Genomic DNA, 20,932 nt, shown 5'->3' on the forward strand with positions numbered 1-20,932 from the left:
ATGTGGGTAGCAGTATTAACGCCATTATTTCTGTGACAACCCCTGCAAATTGATGTGGTTATTTCCACTTCTCAAAAGAAAAACTGAAGCTAGGAGCTAGCCAATTGCCTGCATAAGAAGAGCCTGCTGTATCAGGCCAATGGCCCCATCCAGTCCAGCATCCTGTTTTCACGGTGACCAACTGGATGTTTATGGGAAATGCACAAGCAGGACTTGAGCACGAGAGCCCCCTCCCCTCTAGCAGCTTCCAGCAATGTATTCAGAAAAATTACTGCCTCCAGGTATGGAGGCAGAGCACTACCACTCTCATAGCCGTTTCTTTGAGTGGCTAAAGAAAAGATGGCTTATCATTGTCTGGCTGCTTCTGAAATTAGGGGTGTGGTTAGGCGTGGGTGAGAATTCAGGTGCGACATCCAGCCGTTTGGTAAGGCGTATATAACCCCTTTCTGTAACTAAAGGTAAAGGACCCCTGCCAGTTAAGTCCAGCCGTGAACGACTCTGGGGTTGTGGCGCTCATCTCACTTTGCTGACCGAGGGAGCCGGCATTTGTCCACAGTTTTTCCGGGTCATGTGGCCAGCATGACTAAGCCGCTTCTGGCGAAACCAGAGCAGCGCACGGAAACGCCGTTTACCTTCCCGCTGGAGCAGTACCTATTTATCTACTTGCACTTTTTGATGTGCTTTCAAACTGCTAGGTTGGCAGGAGCAGGGACCAAGCAACGCGATTTGAACCGCCAACCTTCTGATCAGCAAGCCCTAGGCTCAGTGGTTTAGATCACAGTGCCACCCGCGCTGTAACTTTACTCTGGCCAAAACAAAATGTGGGGGTGGGGCTGTATCGCTGGGCAGATGCAGGAAATACAGAAAAAAATCCCCCCTCCCTGTTTCCATCCAGTGGTCCAGAATGAAGCAGCCATGAGTGAGGGTGAAAGGAGGGCCGATGCTGCGTAAAGGCTTTCCAAGCTCACTTTAATGTCCCGTTGTTTTCCAGATGTTGCTGCTGAAGAAGAGTGCAGATATCCTGGCCATTGCACCTTTGCTTACTGCCAAGAAGAAATAGATGTGTGGACTCTGGAACGCAAAGGGGCCTTCAGTCGCGAAGCTCTCTTTGAAGGCAGTGGAGAGATTAGGTTGACCGTGTCCCGACTCCTGCAGGAACATCACGGGCAGTTCATGTTTCTTTGTGAGGTGCGTATCGACAAACGTTAAGCAGAAGCAGGCAAATGAGCTTCATGCAGCACAGTTGTGTTGTGTCAGCACCGAGGGACCTCCTGCCCAGGGGCCTAATTAGAATCTGCAGGGGTCCTAATTTGGCCTCTGAGGCCATTCCACCCCCAACCCATGTCCACCTGCCCCATATCATTTGTGAGGCCTGGCATAGTCCAGGTAAAGATGAAGCTGCAAAGGGGCTCTCGTTGTGTGTCTTTTAAACCTGGTGCCTAATTCAATTCCCACTGAGCTTGGCTGCAGGAATATACCTTTTGCATCTCTGCTTAAACTTAGGCCCAGGCTGCAAAAGAAGAAATTGAAAAATCTGGAGCATACTTCGAATGTGCCTCCGATTCTTTCTTTTCAAGGTGGGCAGCCTCAGGTGATTAAGAGTTAGATTGCCCCACCTGCCTATCAAAATTTCCCCCAGTGGGTCCTCTTCCCCAGCCCTGTGCTAGGTGAACTTCCAGGAATAATTAGGTTTTTGAAGTTGAATGTCCTGACTTACACCTCTAGCCCCCAATTTTAGTAGTTAAGACCACCTTGTTAGGCTTTGTACAAGTTGGAGCTGCAATGCAGTGTAGTTTGGGTCTCCTTAGGTGGTTGGGTGTTTAAAAGATGCTTTTTTACTTCTGCAAGCTTCCAGGGTTCTCTAGAGCCTGCTCATTCCTCCCTCCAGTTCTTCAATGGCTTCAGTCCTGTCAGCACTCACTACCTGAGTTTGCTGAGAGCCAGTGTGGTGTAGTGGTTAAGAGCGGTAGACTTGTAATCTGGTGAACCGGGCTCGCGTCTCCGCTCCTCCACATGCAGCTGCTGGGTGACCTTGGGCTAGTCACACTTCTTTGAAGTCTCTCAGCCCCACTCACCTCACAGAGTGTTTGTTGTGGGGGAGGAAGGGAAAGGAGAATGTTAGCCGCTTTGAGACTCCTCTGGGTAGTGATAAAGCGGGATATGAAATCCAAAGTCGTCGTCTTCGTCTTCTGATAGCAGGCAGGTGCCTTTCTCCCTCTTCTTGTTATAAAGCACTTTGTTTTTGCTTTTGTTTTTCAGAAATGTTTTGAGCATAAACCAAGAATAATAAGCAAAAACAAGGACAACGCCTCTTACTGCTCTCACCCTGCTAAGCACGAATTTGAAGACAACAAGTACGTCGATAATCCCTATATCTTGTCTCTCCTGAATTTTAAAATACTTCTCTGTGTGTATTACAGATGCATGTGCGTGTTCTAGTTTCCCTTAACTGTTAAATAAATTGTGTGGACTGTAGCTCTGCTTTGCATCCAAAAGGTCCTTGTTCAAATCCCCAGTGATATCTCTCGCCCGGTTTGGGCTGGGAGAGAGCCCTGCCTGAAACCCTGGATAGCTGCTGCCAATCAGTGTAGACAGTACTGAGCAAGATGGGCCAGTGGTCTGACTCTAAGACAGCTTCCTATGTCCCTATCTGGGCCTTCCTCCAGGCATAACTAGATTGTTTCAGCCATAGCAACAGCACAACTATGAAAATGTTCCTTTATATGTGGCAGGTTGAATTCAGGAGCCATTGTGGGTCTGCTGCATTTCGTCACATAGATACATTGTGCTGTTGAAAAACAACTGCATTTAGGTTCCAAATCCTACCCATTTTTATTTCGAGGCCTGTTTAGTTCCCCCAGTGGTTGGCTCGTGGCCCTCTAACATTTTGTGTTGATTCGAGCTTTCCTTGGATTCAGTGGGAACAGGGGTGATTTCTGTCAGCTGTACAGGTGGATCGTAGTGTTACAGACCTGGAACACATGTTAGATGTTTCCCCAATCAGGTGAGCCTGAAGCAAGAGTTATGGGGAGGGGGCTGTGGCTCGGTGGTAGAGCAGCTGCTCTGCATGCCAGGCTCAATCTCTGGCATCCCCAGCTAAAATAAAGGCTTGTGGTAGCTGGTAATGGGGAGGGCCTCTGCTGAGAGAGCGCCTGCCCATCTGGGACTGGGCTTGGTGGATCAAATACTCTGGTCTGCTTCCTAGAATCCTGAATCAAATGATACAACAGGACCAGGAGTAGTATAGTGACTAGGCTACAGATCAGGAAGACCCCATCTGAAAAGTCTCCTTTGCCATAAATGCACTAGGTGTCCTTAAGGAAGCTGCCCAGGTCCAAGGATCTTGTCTTGCTATGCAAAGCCCTTGAACAATGTGGGTTCAGGGTCCCTTGAGGACTGCCTGAGCCACTGTGTCCCAACCCAGTCACGGAGATCATCTGGAGGGCTGCTGTTGGTTGCCCTCAGTGATACAGAGGCCCAACTGGCCTCGGCCAGACATCGGACATTTAGCGCTGCCAGTCCCACGCTGTAGAAGACTCTTCCACATGAGATTTGGCAGAGATATCATTGCTTTTGGCCAAGGGTCAGCAAACCTTTTCAGCAGGGGGCCAGTACACCGTCCCTCAGACCTTGTGAGGGGCTGGACTACATTTTTTTTTTGGGGGGGGGGTGAATTCCTATGCCCCACAAATAACACAGAGATGCATTTTAAATAAAAGGACACATTCTACTCACGCAAAAACATGCTGATTCCCGGACCATCCGCGGGCCGGATTGAGAAGGTGATTGGGCCAGATCTGGCCCCTGGGCCTTAGTTTGCCTGCTTTTCACTATCATGTGTCTCCTGGAGATTATTTTTTATGCAGGCAGGCCCGTGCAGTTGTCTCAAATTCTCTTGAGTAGCTAGTCATTTTAGTGATTGTTTCTTGCTGCCTTAATGCGTTCCCTTCCCCCTATATTGTGCCCTAATATTTTATGTGTGGGTGGTATATAATTATTCCTATGAATGAGTAGATAAATCACCTTCTCAGTCCCAACACCCCGTCTCTGTAATAAACAAATGCTAAGTAGGATTAATTGTTCTAAAGTAGGTGTGGGGAACCTTTGACTCTCCAGATGTTGCTCTAGCAAGCATGACTGATAGCCAGGGATGATGGGAGCCGTAACGCAGCAACTGCTGGAGAGCCAAAGGCTCCCCTCACCTGGTGTGTATTATTGATTAAAGCAAATTTAATCAAGTTCAGTTGGTTAAGGTGATGGGTTTTGCAGGTTCTGCAACATTGCAAGAGGAAACCGTGGTAGACCACAGTGAATGTTGACAGGAGTCTCCTGTTTATTTAAACTGGAGCATATAAACCTCTTTCTGGTGTTGGTGGCTTAAATATTCATTGCCTAAACCAAAAATCTTTTGAAGCGGCTTTTCCGAAACTTTCTTTTACTGACACTCACCTTTTTTAAAACAACAACTAGGTGCCTTGTCCACATTCTGCAGGAAACGACAGTCAAGTATTCTAAGATACGACCTTTTCACGCTCAGTGTCAGCTAGATTTGTGCCGGCATGAAGTTCGTTATGGCTGTTCACGGGATGACGAGTGTTTCTATGCTCACAGTCTTGTAGAGCTCCAAGTGTGGATAATGCAGAGTAAGACAGGTAAGTCTGGTGCAGTAATGGGTGCTAAAAATATCTTTGTGCATGGCCAGAGTTCATTTTTACAGACTGCTTAACCCCTCTGGAACTTGAGAGGGGTCTTCCCGCTCCAACTCCCGGGTGATGTAAAACACGACACCTTCCTGACAATGAGAACGGGAGCATTGCAGCTACATCCTTTAAATATGTGTCTGTGAAGTGTAACTGCATTTCAGCAAGAAGTCGGCAAGAGCTAAGTCTTGCTGCATGTTTTTAGCGGTTCTGCTTTTGTGTTTTTAAACTGCAGTCATGTGCACAATTAGCCCTGCTGAACATAGTGTGGCATATTTCTATTCTGAATACACATGCATAGGCTTGTGTTATTAGTAAGGTTTTCTGATTAATGAACATTCCAGAGCACATTTCCTTGCTAAGACTCAACTAATGCCAGTGCTTTCTGCAGACATCCTTGCCAGATTTCAGGTGTGCCCTGATACTTGTAAACTTTCTCCAAACCGATTGTGCTCAAGCAGAAGAGCTGTCTTAAAATGATTCAATCTTATAAGGTTAATGTCTATTCAAAATCAACCGCTTGTGGAAAGCTATGCTTAACCTGGGAGTAAAACAATGCATGCAGGTTGTTCTGCACATTGGATATGGCAACTTCTTTATATTACTGTTTTAAACCTTTAAAAAAAAAAGTCAATTGCTAATACTGAAATGTTCATAAAATATCAGCCTTGAAGGTCTCGGTAGTGCTTGTGCAATGGTTAGCAACATCAAAATTTCCTAAAATGCATGTCTCCCTCACCACAGGTATTTCTCATGAGGCTATTGTTCAAGAATCAAAAAAATATTGGCAGGCTATGGAGTCTAATGCACATGGAGCACAGGTATTTTTCTCAGATTGCCCCAAGCAGCACACTGGCTCACGAAAATTAAGGGATTGGAGTTCAGGGATTGGGATGCAAAAGTTTGGGTTCAAGTCTTTACATTGCTAGTTGAAAAAGGATCAGATAGCAGGAACAGGAGAAAGATCCTTCTCTGCCTGAGATTCTGGAAAGTCCATATTGGGATAGATGGACAAATGTCACAAACTACTTAGGCCAGGCTTCCTCAGCCTCGGCCCTCTAGATGTTTTTGAGACCACAATTCCCAGCATCCCTGATCACTGGGCCCTGCTAGCTAGGGATCATGGGAGTTGAAGGCCAAAAACATCTGGAGGGCCGAGGTTGAGGAAGCCTGACTTAGGCAGCTTCCTGGGTACGGAATTTCCCTCGTTACCCCTTTCCTAATCTTCCCTGGTGCAGAAGAGCCATTCTGAAGTAGATGTTAATTTTCCAGACAGCATTGATACAGGAAAAGACAGTATTACAGTTATCTCCTTTCATCTTGGATGCTTATGGGGTGTTGGACTGTTTTTGCAAACCTAAATGGTCTTGCTTTTTGTTTCGTTTCCAGGTTCTCAGCAGCCAAGTGAAGCACGGATCTCTGAATCTGAAAATGAAGTTTGTGTGCGCACAGTGCTGGAGAAATGGCCAAGTTAGTGAGCCAGACAAAAACAAGAAATACTGTAGCGCAAAGGCAAGGCATCCGTAAGTCACATGTTTCCCCTCTGCCCCACGAAGTTGCTGGGGTTGGATGCTTGTTGGAATGCCCTTGGGGTGATTGCTGCCTGGGAATCACTAGGTTGGGACTTAAGTCTTTTAGGCAGGATTTTAGGATACATTTTGCCTTGTAGCAGAACATGACAGTGATGTTGTCCTTACCAGATAAAAACTTCCACTCACCAGCTAAGCTGGAAAATTGCCAATATTAAAACTGTAACATACAGACCCAGTTCACATGTAACATCAAGCCCAAACAGTGGCTTAGCATGAACATGCAGTTCCTGGAGTCTAGATTATGGCTGTTTTGTGTCTCCTCTGGTGCCTGCTGGTTCAGTGTGTTGTGTGAACCCTGGGCTAATGGTTTGTCTTTGTGCAGATAAAGCATCAGCTAAACCAATGTATCCTTGTTTTATTTAAAAAAATAAGGCTTTTATGAAGAACAGCAGCCTTTTGTTTGAGTTCCTGGACCTGTTAACCTTGACCGCACCCTAAAAGCAGGTCAGGCATCACAATCTGCTCAAGAATCTCAAGGTGAAATCTGGGAGAAGACCCTTAAATGAATCTTTGTTAGGTGCAACCTGCATAGAACTCAGCTAGGTCTGTCTCAATCGTTTTGCCCCAAGCACAGGTTCTTTGGTTTGTGCCAGTTCCTCTTTGCAGAGGCATGAGCGTAGAAATTTCTTTAGCGGGAGGCTGGGCCTCTGGACACACTTTGTTCACACACCAAAAGGGAACTTGAAGCTGTTTGATCCTATGATGTTTGCGGCGCTTGATGTCCCTTTGTCCCTGCAGATGTGGCTGGATTACAACTCTCATCATCCCAGACTATTGACTATGCTGTCTGGGGCTGATGGGAACTGAACAATGTCTGGGAAACCAATTTGTCATCCCTTGTGTAAAAAAATAAAATAAAAAAGCATGTGTTATAGAGCTGGTCTTCAGCTGGTGGGTTGCAGCCTGATCCACGGTGGGTCACGATAGCAGCACCTTGCAAATATACAATAACATATTAGGAAATGCGTCCCCCAATGAATGTTTGGTTTAAAAGTGGGTCCTGGGTCTGCAAAGGTTGAAGATAGCTATATTGTAGGAATTGTTTGGGTCTAAAGTCCTGGTGTGAGCTTCTTTCTGCCACAGCCGTGCTGTGCAATTTCAGTTTTTCCCCTGTCCTTTTACAGATGGACCAAAGATCGCCGGGTGATGCTGGTGATGTCGAACGAGCGTAAGAAGTGGAATACGATTCGCCCACTTCCTACAAAGAAGCAAGTGCCTTTGCAGTTTGATGTGAGCATGTCTTTAAAATCTGGGCTTGGCTTTTTTGTGTTCCTCATAGTGCTAGCATTACTCGTTTGGAGACAGAAAATCCAGAGGTGGTTCTTTTACACAATCTGTGGGAAGAAGTTGATCTTGTACTTTTGTGTTAAAGTGTTCCATGGCTGTAAGCATTAAAAATAAAATAAAATGCTGGACCATGAAGGTCATGCCAAGAATTTTCATCCTTCCTTTCCTCCAAGAAGCTCAGGGTAATATACAAGGGGGTGAGGTGTGTCCCATTTTATCTTTACAACAATGCTGTGAGGTTGGTTCTGGTGCTAGGTCATTCCAACCAGTTTTATGGCTAAATGGGTGGTCAAACCCAGGTTTTCCCAAAGCTTAACATTTTTTTTAACCCCTTCACTGCATTTGCTGTCTGCAGAAAGTGAACTGGAAGATTCCAGACATTACTTTATGTTAAAGTTGCTCTGTTGATTTTCTAAAAATCAGTAAAAGGGATGGGCACAATCCACCAAACTCAGGTGTTCCTCCAATACCAATTTATGCAAATAGGTGTTGCACCTAGTATCATCTTCTGCAAAGTGGAAGAGTGTGTGTGTGTGAGAGAGAGAGAGAATGAGAGAGACTTCAAATTGTTCCTCATGCAGAATGCAGCTTCTCTGAGAGCAGCTTATTTCTTCCTTATCTAGCTGTGCAATCATATTGCATCGGGCAAGAAATGTCAGTATGTCGGAAACTGCTCCTTTGCTCACAGTCATGAAGAGCGAGAAATGTGGACTTATATGAAGGAGAACGGCAGTAAGTAAACTTAAACAATGCAGGAAAGCACACTGAACACCTGTTAGCATTTTGATCCCCTTTGCCTGCTCTCAGGTATGGGTTTTCCTTGTTATCTGCCTTGATTTTATTATGTCTGTGCCCAGATCCATAGGATTAGGACAGTCTGCGAGTTAGGCTGGATAAGTCCCGTTTCAATGCCACATAAACCCAGTTTCCAAACTCTGCTTTAGGTTATTCGCCTTATACACCTGTGCAAGTTAATTGGCATGCTGCGTTAATGTTGTTGGTATTTCGACTTTATCAAATCCTAGAATGTTTCAGCAAGCAATGCAAAACTGAAGCATGCAGATTTAGGGGTTGAGGCAAGCTAGTGGAGGAAAAAATGACAGGGAATAGATGTCACCTGCCATTTTATCCGACTGGGACTGAATTAGACTTTTACATAGTAGTGATGCTCTGCAATCTCTGTGTGAACCCTTCCACAAATCTCTTAGATAACCGTGCAAACCATCTCTGGGTATGCCGTTGGGTACACTCAGCGCCCATTTTACACCCATGAGAACTAAAATCTTTTATTTTAAAAAAACAAAGTTGGTGAAAACTGATTCTCAAGAGGGTTGGTTGCAGTTTCTTGCATAACCCCTGGCTTTTTCCATGTGAAGATAAGTCACATCTTGTGTGCATGTGTTTTAACTATGCAAAGAGCAGAGCATGTCAAACCCTGCACATACGACATTCTTGCTCGGATCCCAGAAGATTGTGTCTTGTAAGACATATTCGGAAAGTGGTTTTTCTGTTGTTGTTTTTTTGCATTGGGTCAGTTCACTTGGAAGTAAAATTAAAACGCCTTTGTATGAATGGGCTCCTCTGTGCCTGCCAGTGTGAGCCATGTTTGGTGGGAGCATAGTGGGCTGAAAGAGAGACAGTGCAGCTGGAAGTTCCTTAGTTACTTCCATTCCAAGATGGCCATGCCAGGCATTCCCTGTTTCTTCCTACCTCCTCCAGTAGGTGACCTAGATAATGTCTGAGTCCCCGTGACTTGTTTTCCAAACCAAAGTTTGCCCAGAAGAAGAGCCATGAAACACAGGAAGCTGTCTTGAGTCAGAACATTGGTCCATCCAGCTCTGACTGGCAGCAGCTCTATGAGATTTCAGGCTGGAGTCTCTCCCAGTCCTATCGGGAGACCCCAGGGATTGGACCATCTTCTGCCTTCAGGGCAGATGCTGTACCACTGAGCTACGTCTCCTCCCCTGAGAAGTATGCCGCCATAATAAAAGATCTGGACTTTGTTCCTTTTCAGTGAGTCCATGACATATTCATAGCATTGGCCTGTTCAGTTTACTTAGGTAAAGGTAAAGGGACCCCTGACCATTAGATCCAATCGTGGCCGACTCTGGGGTAGCGGCGCTCATCTCGCTTTATTGGCCGAGGGAGCCGGCATACAGCTTCCGGGTCATGTGGCCAGCATGACTAAGCCACTTCTGGCAAACCAGAGCAGCGCACGGAAACGCCGTTTACCTTCCCGCCAGAGCGGTACCTGTTTTCTGTATTTTTTGCTCTATAAGACGCACCAGACCACAAGATGCACCTAGTTTTTGGAGGAGGAAAACAAGAAAAAAAATGTTCTGAATCTCAGAAGCCAGAACAGCAAGAGGAATCGCTGCACAGTGAAAGCAGCAATCCCTCTTGCTGTTCTGTGATAGCTGCGCAGCCTGTATTCGCTCCATAAGACACACACACATTTCCCCTTACCTTTTAGGAGGGAAAAGTGAGCCTTATAGAGCAAAAAATACGGTATCTACTTGCACTTTGACGTGCTTTCGAACTGCTAGGTTGGCAGGAGCAGGGACCGAGCAACGGGAGCTTACCCCGTCGCGGGGATTCGAACCGCCGACCTTCTGATCGGCAAGTCCTAGGCTCTGTGGTTTAACCCACAGCGCCACCTGCGTCCCTTCAGTTTACTTATTCTTAACTTAATTGCTGCAAACTTAATTTAGCTCTGTTCTCACTTAGTTCAAGACATGGAACAGTTGTATGAAATGTGGCTGAAAAGCCAAAAGCCAGAAAAAGGGGAGGACCCAGCTGCTCAAGCGAACAAGGAAAATGGGAAGCAAATTCACATGCCAACAGATTATGCTGAAGTTACGGTAAGAGACGAGGAACCTTAGGCGACAGTAGGCCCATCATATATTTAATTTCAGGTTGAGGGAATTCACACACACATATCCTCAGGTGTCACTGCAAGCTTAAAGCAGTGGACACCATTGTTACATGTGTACTGCTAAGCTTGTTCAGACAGTGTGCTCCGTTTCCCCTGTCCCGCCCCCAGCCCCACCTTGACTGGAGCTGGCAAAGAACAGGCCTACTGGTCTGTCAGGGGGACAATAATTGTTCCTTTCCTGCTACAATCTCACTTTCAAAGCTCCACAGGTCATGCCCAGAGAAATGCCGTCAGTTGCTCAGGTTAACCAGATTTGCATACCGTGCCTTGTCCTCCTGCGGTGGCTCACCCTTGCGTTTTTGAACCAGGTGGACTTCCATTGCTGGATGTGTGGGAAGAACTGTAACAGTGAGAAACAATGGCAAGGCCACATCTCCTCAGAAAAGCATAAAGAGAAAGTATTCCACACAGAAGATGACCAAAACTGCTGGCAGCATCGCTTTCCAACTGGCTATTTCAGCATTTGTGATAGGTAGGTGCATGTTGACTCTTTGGTATTCATCTCGACACAAAGCCAGATGTTGAGTTTGGGTTCCGCCCCATCGTTCAACTGAGGTCCAGTTCCGAGGGCCTACTGGCGGTTCCCTCCCTGTGAGAAGCGAGGTTGCAGGGAACCAGGCAGAGGGGCTTCTCGGTAGTGGCACCCGCCCTGTGGAACGCCCTCCCATCAGATGTTGAGGAAATAAACAACTATCTGATTTTAGAAGACATCTGAAGGCAACCCTATTTAGGGAAGTTTTTAATGTTTGATGTTTTATCATGTTTTTAATATTCTGTTGGGAGCCGCCCAGAGTGGCTGGGGCAACCCAGCCAGATGGGCAGGGTATAAATAATAAATTATTATTATTATTATTATTATTATTATTATTATTATTATTATTACTAATTGGGGCAGAGAAGCTGCAGCCCTCCAGATGTTGCTGGGCATCAACTCCTGTTTGATCTAACCAGCTTGGCCAATAGCTGGCGATCATGGAAGTTGGTATCTTAGGAGCCTCTTCACCTCTGCAGTAGAGTCAAAGTTTCCAGTTTTGTACACAATAGATGTCAGGTTGTTGATCCATTTTGTTACATGGTTATAAGCACCTTCCTTACAACCGAAGAGGAGGGAAGAGGCCATTTCTCATTGTGATGTTTTGTACCTGCAAAAAGGCTTTTATTGCTGCTCTTTGCATATAGAATGAAGTTGCTCAGCTATCACTGTTGGGTATTTCATGTGAGATGGGTAACACCTTCTCTGTGACACGAGCACTTCCTGCCTTAACACTGAAGCATTCAAAAATCTGTACCTAGCAGGGCTCTCTCTTCTCTGTTCATCAGCACTCCTACCAGTTTGTACACTGGGTTACATTTTTTGGGGAATCTGATTGCTCAAGCAACTCCGACTCACTTCTCAAGACCGACCCTGACACAGACACAGAGCACAAGACCCCGGCACTAATTTGCTGATGTGCTTTCATCACTTCTGTAGTCAGTGCTGGGCCGCTGCCATAGCAAGTGGCTACGCTGACCTTGCATCTGTTTATTTATCTCATACTTTCGGTGGTTTCTGCTCATGAAAGAAATTAATCCCTTTCTCTGCATGTCCAGTTTCTCCCAACAATTTTTTTGGTAGCAGGAATACTATTAGTCTTGGATTCCCCCCCCCCCTTTTAATGGACAAAATACAAGGCAGTTGTCCTCCCCCCCAACCCCCCCTTTAGTTATTGGTAGAGACCAAAAAGTACCTGTGGTCACATAGGTTATCTGGATTAGTTTGGGGTGGGGGGCTGACACCTGCAGCTAGCCCTGGGAGAACAGGGGCTTTATATGCTGTTGGAAGCTGAGATTCTCAGAATCTAAAGCCCATTCACCAGGGGTTGGGGAACCTGTGGCTCTGCAGGTAAATATTGGCTGAATTATAGCTTGGGCTGGTGGGATCTGAAGTCCCCACATCTTCTGGAAGGCTGTAGGCTCCCCATCACTGCCATCCGGGTCAAGTATGCAACCCCACCCAGTCTTTTAAATTGCATGTTTGCATGGGGGTGGCTGTGCCGTGAAGCAGGGTGCTTCACGTGACAGGATTAGGGGGCTGGGTGAAGACAGGAATTGATGGTAACACCAAGACTCTTGAGGGGTTGGGTCTCACCTGCTGGTGAGGAGGGACATCCAGTGCTCTGCTTTATGCTGCAAAATGTCTTGAGCCAGCATTGTGGGTGTAGTATGTTTTGCTCATTGCCTTTTGCACTTCTTTCTTTTAAACAGATATATGGCTGGTACTTGTGTGGAGGGAAACAACTGTAAATTTGCACATGGACCTGCTGAGCTCCGTGAATGGGAAGAACGGAGACACGTTCTAAGAATGAAGCTGAGCAAAGCCAGAAAAGATCACTTGATTGCTCCAAATGATAATGACTTTGGAAAATATAGTTTTTTGTTTAAAGATTTAAACTAACACTATAACAATGCATTTGTGTTGCCAGAAGGAAGCATAAAATCAGAATTTGACAATAATCAAAAGCATGTGACAGAAGCTGCAGATTTTTTCTGCTTTTATTGGCCTGTATTGTTCCTCCTGAAGAACAAAATGTAGTAGATGTGTAGGGGGGGGAGTCGGCAGGTCTGTCTGTGCTCTCATGAAACAGAATGGTGAAGTTATAATAAAAACACAACCTGAAGTCTTACGTGCTTATTCGCCTTCTGTTGGACAGAAGAAAGTTGGAAAATAACAGGAAGGGTGGTATTGTAATGCCTAGCAAGCCCCTAGTGTTGGTCCTTCAGCTGAAAACTTTTTAAGGTAAGCTTCTAAAAACAGATGTTTTGGGCTCAGAAGAAAATGATGGATAAAATTCTTCAGATGTTTTAATGGAGAAGATTTGTTTAAAACAAGTTTGCTATTTATCTCTATGTAGGTTGCTATAATAAAAGGATTTTCTTATTAAAAGATTTAAAGCAAAATAACCATTTAACTACAATATATGTTGAATGGGGTATTTTTCTCTATTTGTATGTTTCAATATAACTTGCTGAAAAGGATCTTGGAAGAGAGACACATATTACTTTTTTTTGAAAATCAAGTAGTTAAAAATTCTGTTTCTTGGTCTTTGCTGTTTAAATGATGATTTTGAAAGATTCCACTTGTATGTCAGTATTGTGTATTGTATGGACCAATATTGCCTGTAATAAAGATAACTTTACATAAAGTCTCTTCCTAAACGTATCTTCAGACTCCTGAAGGATCGTTAATATTAGCCCTATAGCAAAAGGGGTAAGAGAGGCCATTCTGGACACACAGACAAACTTCCCGGTTTTATGTTAACAGAGTAGAATATATGCATATGTGCATTTCTGAGGTAGAGTGCAAGCTGTCATCTCCACGCTCTTAATCCCACATGGGATGGGGAACCTCCCAGATGCTCTCAAGACTCCCCACTCTAACCAACATGACCAGTGGTCAAAGGGGATGGAAGTTGTAGTGCAACATATGTAGTGGTGAGAGGTGTAGTACATTCCCTGTTCCTGATCCAAGGCATGTTTGCTAAATGAGCTCATTTCTTCCCACAGCAGCAGCATAAATAGAACATTTTCTACTGTGGACTTTCTGCTAAATTCACACCAAGACATAATATAGCCAAGCTGCGCCCCCTTGCAGCAGACACCTGGTTATCCTACAATCCCCAGTGCTGACCCAAAGTCCCCTTGGTGCACAATGTTTGATTGTTGATGGCATCTCAAGGTTTTCCTGCTCTGCACTTTTTAGGTTTCTTTCCGGGGTGTGTGCGCACGTTCAGACTGCCCCTACCTGTAAGCACATCTGAGCAGCACTAAGAAAACATTTGGGAAAGTTTTTAATAGTGGTGGGTTGTAATCTTTATTACAGCCTGCCTCAAGAGGATACAAGCCCCCATCAAATAGGGTAGGAAAACTCTTTAGTGCAGTAGCTAGAATGGTGTGGGGGTCATAGCTTAGTGGTAGAGCATCGACTTGACCTACAGGTTCCAGATTTTAGCATGGGAGAAAGCTGCCGCCGGTGTAGACCATACTGAGCTAAATGGACCCAACGGCCTGATTTGGTAAAAGGAAAGATAGATTAGCTCCTTTTGCTGCCATCCTAGAATTTGTACAAAGCACTCTGGATATAGGGCAGAAAACAGAAGCAATGAGAATAGCCTTGCAAAGCAACAAAGCTCAATGTGTGTCTGTGCTTAATGTACCCACTTCCAGATCAAGCGTAGTGAGCAAGGAGGAAAGCTTGGGATTTTTGGGTGTGTGTTGTACCCCCGTGTAGGGGAACTTCCAATGCAGATTTGCCAGAGACCATGAACTGACAAAATTCCTTCATGGTTAAACCAAGCATAGCCAGCCAGTATCACATACTCTTGCTGCGGGAAAAAGTGTCTTTCGGGCAGAGCAGAATTAAAACTCGCTCCCCACAGATGACAAGAGACGGCCACCAACTTGGGATGGCTTTAAAGGAGGATTACGTGGATTCATGGAGGAGAGGGCTACTAATGGCTGTGATGGCTAGCTATACTGTGCCTCCAAACAGCTGGAGGCCATTTTTTCCAAAACCACAGGAGAGGGAAGGAGCTCTTGTGCTGGAATCCTGGCTTTCCACAGACATCTTGGTGGCCCCTGTGAGAATAGGGTGCTGGGTTGGATGGACCTGATCCAGCAAGGCTGCTCTTTACACCCTTTGATACCAGGGTTGGGCGTGCCCAAATGTACCTGCCCTGCGCCCCCTAACTTAGCCCGGGGTCAGCACTGAAGGGAGGTTGAAGGGCCAACCATATTCGTCTGCCCTTTCAGTAGCACCTTAAAGACCAACTAAGTTAGTTCTGTTGTCTTTGTCCATGGAGTTTTCTTGGCAGGGATACTGGAGTGGCTTGCCGGTTCCTCCTCCAGGTGGATCACGTTTGGTCAAAACTCTCCACTATGACCTGTTCATCTTGGGTGCCCTGCTCGGCATAGTTCATAGCTTCTCTGAGTTCTTAAAGCCCCTTCGCCACGGCAAGGCAGTGATCCATGAAGGGGATGGTGACAGCAGCCACGAAATTAAAAGACGCCTGCTTCTTGGGAGAAGGGCAATGACAGGCCTAGACAGCATCTTGAGAAGTAGAGACATCACCTTGCCAACAAAGGTCCGTATAGTTAAAGCTATGGTTTTCCCAGTAGTGATGTATGGAAGTGAGAGCTGGACCATAAAGAAGGCTGATCACCGAAGAATTGATGCTTTTGAATTATGGTGCTGGAGGAGACTCTTGAGAGTCCCATGGACTGCAAGAAGATCAAACCTCTCCATTCTGAAGGAAATCAGCCCTGAGTGCTCACTGGAAGGACAGATTGTGAAGCTGAGGCTCCAGTACTTTGGCCACCTCATGAGAAGAGAAGACTCCCTGGAGAAGACCCTGATGTTGGGAAAGATGGAGGGCACAAGGAGAAGGGGGCGACAGAGGACGAGATGGTTGGATAGTGTTTTCGAGGTTACCAGCATGAGTCTGAGCAAGCTGCGGGGGGCAGTGGAGGACAGGAGTGCCTGGCGTTCTCTGGTCCATGGGGTCACGAAGAGTCGGACAGGACTAAACAACAACAAGAAGTTAGTTCTTGGTATGAGCTTTCGTGTGCATGCACACGAAAGCTCATACCAAGAACTAACTTAGTTGGTCATTAAGGTGCTACTGGAAGGAATTTTTTTGTTGTTGTTTTGACTATGGCAGACCAACACGGCTGCCTATCTGTAACCGTCTGCCCTTTGCACGGAACAAGAGCGGCGCCATCTTGTCCCTCCACCCTCAGGCAGCGAGGCCTTTGCGGGCCAGAGCCGGCGTGCCAAAAACGGAACATAACGATCAATATATTTATTTTTATTTGAAGTGGAAGCGAATTCCCACACGGGGAATTCGCCGTGTGAGGGAACAGCCGCCGGCAGTCCTTCCTGGAAGAGCCCGAGGCCTAGGAAAGGAGCCAGGCCTCCTCGCCACGGCCCGCCTCGGGAGACCCCCGCCGCGCCGCCGCCCTCGCTTCGAAGCCGGCCGACGGAGCCCGCGCTCTCCCCGCGGCTCATGGCGGGCCTGCGCGAGGAGCTCCGCCGCCTGAGGGGGAGGCCGGAGCGTAGGCCTCGCGCGCCTCCTCCCCGTCCCCACCTCCGCGGCCGGCTGGCTGGTTGGCGGGGCGGGGAGACGTGGCGGCGGCGGAGGCGCCTCTCGCTCCGGCCGCCGAGCGACGTGTGCGAGCGTGAGGGGCTCCGCTGGGCCCCGCCTAGGCCGGGCGGGCGGGCGGGCGGGCAGGCCAGGCCCCGGCCGGGAGGGACGGCGCGGAAGGGAGGAGGGCATGTCGGCATGCGGAGGACCCGGACCTGACTCCGGCCTCCCCTCAGCGCCTCCCGAGGCTCCGCAACACCAGCAGGAGGAGGAGAAGGAGGAGGAGGAGGAGGAAGAGAAGGAGAAGAAGCCGCAGCCCCGGTGGCTCGGCGCTTCCCGCATGGCCCGGCGGCCCGAGGTCCTGTGCGGCGCCGCCGTGGTGCTGAGCTGCGCTTTCCTGGTCGCCCTCAAAGTCACCTGCAGGTAAGCCAAGGCGCACCTGAGGAGGGGGGGGGGCTCAGGTTGGGCTTTTCTGCCCATGCCCAGGTGTGGGGGGGGCACCTGGAAATGCGTGGGGGTGCAAAATGCAAAGCCTCCCCTTGCACAAAGGAGCCCCATCAATCCGTGCAGGAGTCCAAGCAGGTTTAATCTGAATCTCTTGCCCCAGCAAGAAGCTAATGAAGTGTTGGGGTGGAAGGGAGTGGCAGCTTCTCCCGAGTGGCTTCCCCTGCGAAAGAGAGGGGTGGTATTAATAATAATAATAATAATAATAATAATAATAATAATAATAATATTGAAGTGCAGTAGGGTCATGTGGGGAAGAGGAGGAAGGGGCTGTCCGTGGACCTGGTCTCTCTTCTCTCTCCCGCCCATCCAAGCAGCAACTGCCAGAGCATCCCTGGGCATAAGCAGAGCGCTGGGTGTTGGGGCCATTCAGAGCACCATCCATGCTGCAGCTTGGTGGGTAGGGCATCTGTTTCGCAGGCAGAAGGTCCCGGGTCCTGGCCCAAGCAGGTCTGAAATGCTGGAGAGCTGCTGCCAGTCTGTGTGGACATTACTGAGCTAGACGGGGCCAATGGTCTGACTCTGTATAAGGCACTTCCTACATAATCTTCTAGGTAGAGCTTAAGGCAATAGCCCTTTCTTGTTGTTTGTCATTGTTGTCGCCCCCCCCAAAAAAAACCCTGAGTCCCGTCCCCCCCAGGATAGATTGCCTTCTTTAGGGATCATGGTTAACAGCTGCTGATTGACCTGGCCGCCAGGATTGTATCTATCCTTTTTTTAAAAAAAGAGCCCTGTTGTTGTTCAGTCGTTTAGTCGTGTCCAACTCTTCGTGACCCCCTGGACCAGAGCATGCCAGGCACTCCTGTCTTCCACTGCCTCCCGCAGTCTGGTCAAACTCATGTTTGTAGCTTTGAGAACACTGTCCAACCATCTCGTCCTCTGTCGTCCCCTTCTCCTTGTGCCCTCAATCTTTCCCAGCATCAGGGTCTTTTCCAGGGAGTCTTCTCTTCTCATGAGGTGGCCAAAGTATTGGAGCCTCAGCTTCAGGATCTAATTCAGTACCCCGTTTCAACTACAGTTAGTCAGATGCCTTTGGCAAGCCCCTGCCCCCAGAAAGCATGGCAGTAAAGTCATAGTCTTCCCTCACTGATTGGTCCCAGGATCTGACATTGAGAGGTATACTGCCTGAGTACATGGGGGTTCCATTTAGCTGTCATGGCTAGCAGCTGTTGATAGATTTGTCCTGCATTCGTTTGTCACCTGTTTGGAAAAAAACAACTGTCCTGTTGGTTCCATCAAGCCAGTTCCTTTGACATGGATTAGCTACCGTGTAATTTGTCTACAGTGAATTAGTTACTACTGCTACCTGCCTTTTTGTACTCTTCGTTGGGTCTTTCCTTCCCTCTCCCAACCGTTCTGCAACTCATAGATGCATTTACATTGCACATTGTGCCATCACTTGACATTCAGCCACACGCTGCATGAAAATTCTCCTATTGCATTTGAAGTGCTATGGAACTTGCAGTGTGTGATCTGTGGTATCTGGTTCACATATTAAAAGCTATTGCTTGGGGTTTGGAAGTTTGGTAATGTTATTCAAGGCTGTTTCAGTCCTTACATTTTTAAGATGTGCTTGTGAATTGATCTTCATGTGCATGTAAAAATCTAACATCTGAATGTGGCAAAAGAATATTTACAAGCAAGCACGTGGTGCAGAAACCTTGAACAGGAAGCCACAAGGAGTGTACATATAAGCGGCAAGTCCGGTTTTGTGTCCACGAAACACTTGACGTGTCCCTAGTTTTGATTTTGACTAGTGTACAAGGCATCAGGCGTGAGGGTTTCAGGTAGCCAGGACTGCACGAAAATGTTGGCAGCTCTTATTTCAGACCCTGCATCTTTTTCCGTAATCATGTTTGCAGCCATGAGAACTGTTCACGTGTACTTTGCTCAGAAAAGGGTTTCAGTAGGATAAAAAAAAAACAACCACAATGCATTTTGAAAGGTCTTATTTGATGCCAGTGAACAGCAAGAAATGGGACTGGATAAAAATGTGACCCATAGAAACATAATACAGTTCTCTAGAACAGAGGACTTAAAAGAGCGACAACAACAATTAGGTGCTATGATTATGCATTTCTAATTGTTGTAATGCAGCAGGAGCCTCAGGGTTGAGAAACACAGCTGGACTTCTCTTTTAAAGCTAATGGGAGCTGCTGTGAGGCCTTGCTGTGGGGCTGTGTATGCATCTCCCACTCAGCCCTTCACCCTCAGAAGAGCCTGTGAGTAATTTGCAAGTGCAGCCTTTCCCCATCAAACTGCAGTGTGCAGAAGAACTGGAAGGCAACCCTTTTCCCACAGCTTATAACATCAAAACTCAGTTAAATTCAAATTCCCACTGAGTAAAGTAGAACTATGGTAAACATAAAGAGAATACTGCCGAATCAGACCAAAGGCCTATTTGGCCCAGTATCCTGCTTTCCAAAGTGGCCATTCCCATATGCTGGGCCTGAGGACAATCCAGTATGAAGAAGTACTCTTCTTCTTTTTGTCTGACCCTCCTAAATTTGTTTGTTTGCTTACAAACATTTTATGCTGCTTAATATAGTAAAAATCTCTACGCAGTTTCCAATAAGATTTCCTAGAAACAAGATAAAAGCAAAACTCAGCTATATCTCACAAATAAAACTGAGCAGTGTACAAAATGAATAATAATTTACAAAGAGTCCAGGATATAAGTTTTTAAAAGGCATTTAAAGGTCCTTACGGTCTCCACCTTACGAATCACTTGAGAGAGGGCATTCCAAAGTCTAGGTGCTATCACTGAGAGGCCTGCTTGAATGGGAAGGACAGGGGAAAGAAAGTAATTTTTCATATAGCACATAATGGAATTCACTGGCACAAGATGATGTGATGGTGGTTTTAAGAGTGCTGTAAAGTCACAGAAGGGACGCAGGTGGCGCTGTGGGTTAAAGCCTCAGCGCCTAGGACTTGCCGATCGAAAGGTCGGCGGTTCGAATCCCTGCGGCGGGGTGCGCTCCCGCTGCTCGGTCCCAGCGCCTGCCAACCTAGCAGTTCGAAAGCACCTCCGGGTGCAAGTAGATAAATAGGGACCGCTTACCAGCGGGAAGGTAAACGGCGTTTCCGTGTGCGGCTCTGGCTCGCCAGAGCAGCGATGTCACGCTGGCCACGTGACCCGGAAGTGTCTCCGGACAGCGCTGGCCCCTGGCCTCTTAAGTGAGATGGGCGCACAACCCCAGAGTCTGTCAAGACTGGCCCGTACGGGCAGGGGTACCTTTACCTTTACCTAAAGTCACAGAGGATAGGGCTACCAATGGCTGCTGTTCACAGAGGCTGTATAATTCCTACAGAATTAGAGGTGTCATGGCTCAGAATACTGGTTCTGCTGGGTGCAACTGCATAAGAAGGCAACTGCTGATCCAGAGTAACTGGTTTATGCTGCAGTTCTGGAAGCATGTCCCTATGCTGCTTTTTAGCTTTTGCCAACTGACCAAGTGAGAGAATGTGAAGTTCTGTTGATCTTAACATTTGCACGCCCATGATACCTGACATATGCTCATGCATCTCTCTTCCTCCCCCAAATAGCCGCGCAAAAGATGTGACAATGCCAGCAAAGCTTCCAGTCAGCTTCTTCTCTTCAACATCTCCAGTCTGCGATCTTTTCCTTGGGCAGCTGGATCGTGCAGAGGACATCCGCCAAGATTCAGAAATCACCCTCTTTTTTTTCTACGCTCCGTGGTGCGGACAGTCTGTTGCAGTGAGGGAAGAGATTGAGAAAGTGGCAAGCAGTTTGGCAGACCAGGTAAGGCGGATTGGGCAGGAAGGGACGCAGCT

At 47.1% G+C, this 20,932-nt stretch overlaps 2 protein-coding genes across 3 annotated transcripts in view; both read left to right on the forward strand.

Moving 5' to 3' along the window:
• Positions 1–13,696, forward strand: part of ZC3H7A (zinc finger CCCH-type containing 7A) — a 30,706-nt gene extending 17,010 nt beyond the window's left edge. For both annotated transcript variants that reach the window (XM_079953718.1, XM_079953719.1), the window contains 10 exons: positions 992–1,188; positions 2,260–2,354; positions 4,471–4,652; positions 5,445–5,521; positions 6,090–6,223; positions 7,417–7,522; positions 8,203–8,311; positions 10,307–10,440; positions 10,823–10,986; positions 12,759–13,696. In XM_079953718.1, the coding sequence (XP_079809844.1) occupies positions 992–1,188; positions 2,260–2,354; positions 4,471–4,652; positions 5,445–5,521; positions 6,090–6,223; positions 7,417–7,522; positions 8,203–8,311; positions 10,307–10,440; positions 10,823–10,986; positions 12,759–12,948 (1,388 nt within the window). In that variant the 3' untranslated portion in view covers positions 12,949–13,696. The remainder of the gene's footprint in view (positions 1–991; positions 1,189–2,259; positions 2,355–4,470; positions 4,653–5,444; positions 5,522–6,089; positions 6,224–7,416; positions 7,523–8,202; positions 8,312–10,306; positions 10,441–10,822; positions 10,987–12,758) is intronic.
• A 3,048-nt stretch (positions 13,697–16,744) lies between these two features.
• TXNDC11 (thioredoxin domain containing 11) overlaps positions 16,745–20,932 on the forward strand; it is a 40,619-nt gene continuing 36,431 nt past the window's right edge. Inside the window, exons 1-2 of the mRNA XM_079953728.1 lie at positions 16,745–17,056; positions 20,684–20,900. Coding sequence (XP_079809854.1) covers positions 16,824–17,056; positions 20,684–20,900 — 450 coding nt within the window. The 5' untranslated portion in view covers positions 16,745–16,823. The remainder of the gene's footprint in view (positions 17,057–20,683; positions 20,901–20,932) is intronic.

This window comes from Podarcis cretensis (genome assembly GCF_951804945.1).
Source record: "Podarcis cretensis genome assembly, chromosome: 14".
Taxonomy (NCBI): domain Eukaryota; kingdom Metazoa; phylum Chordata; class Lepidosauria; order Squamata; family Lacertidae; genus Podarcis; species Podarcis cretensis.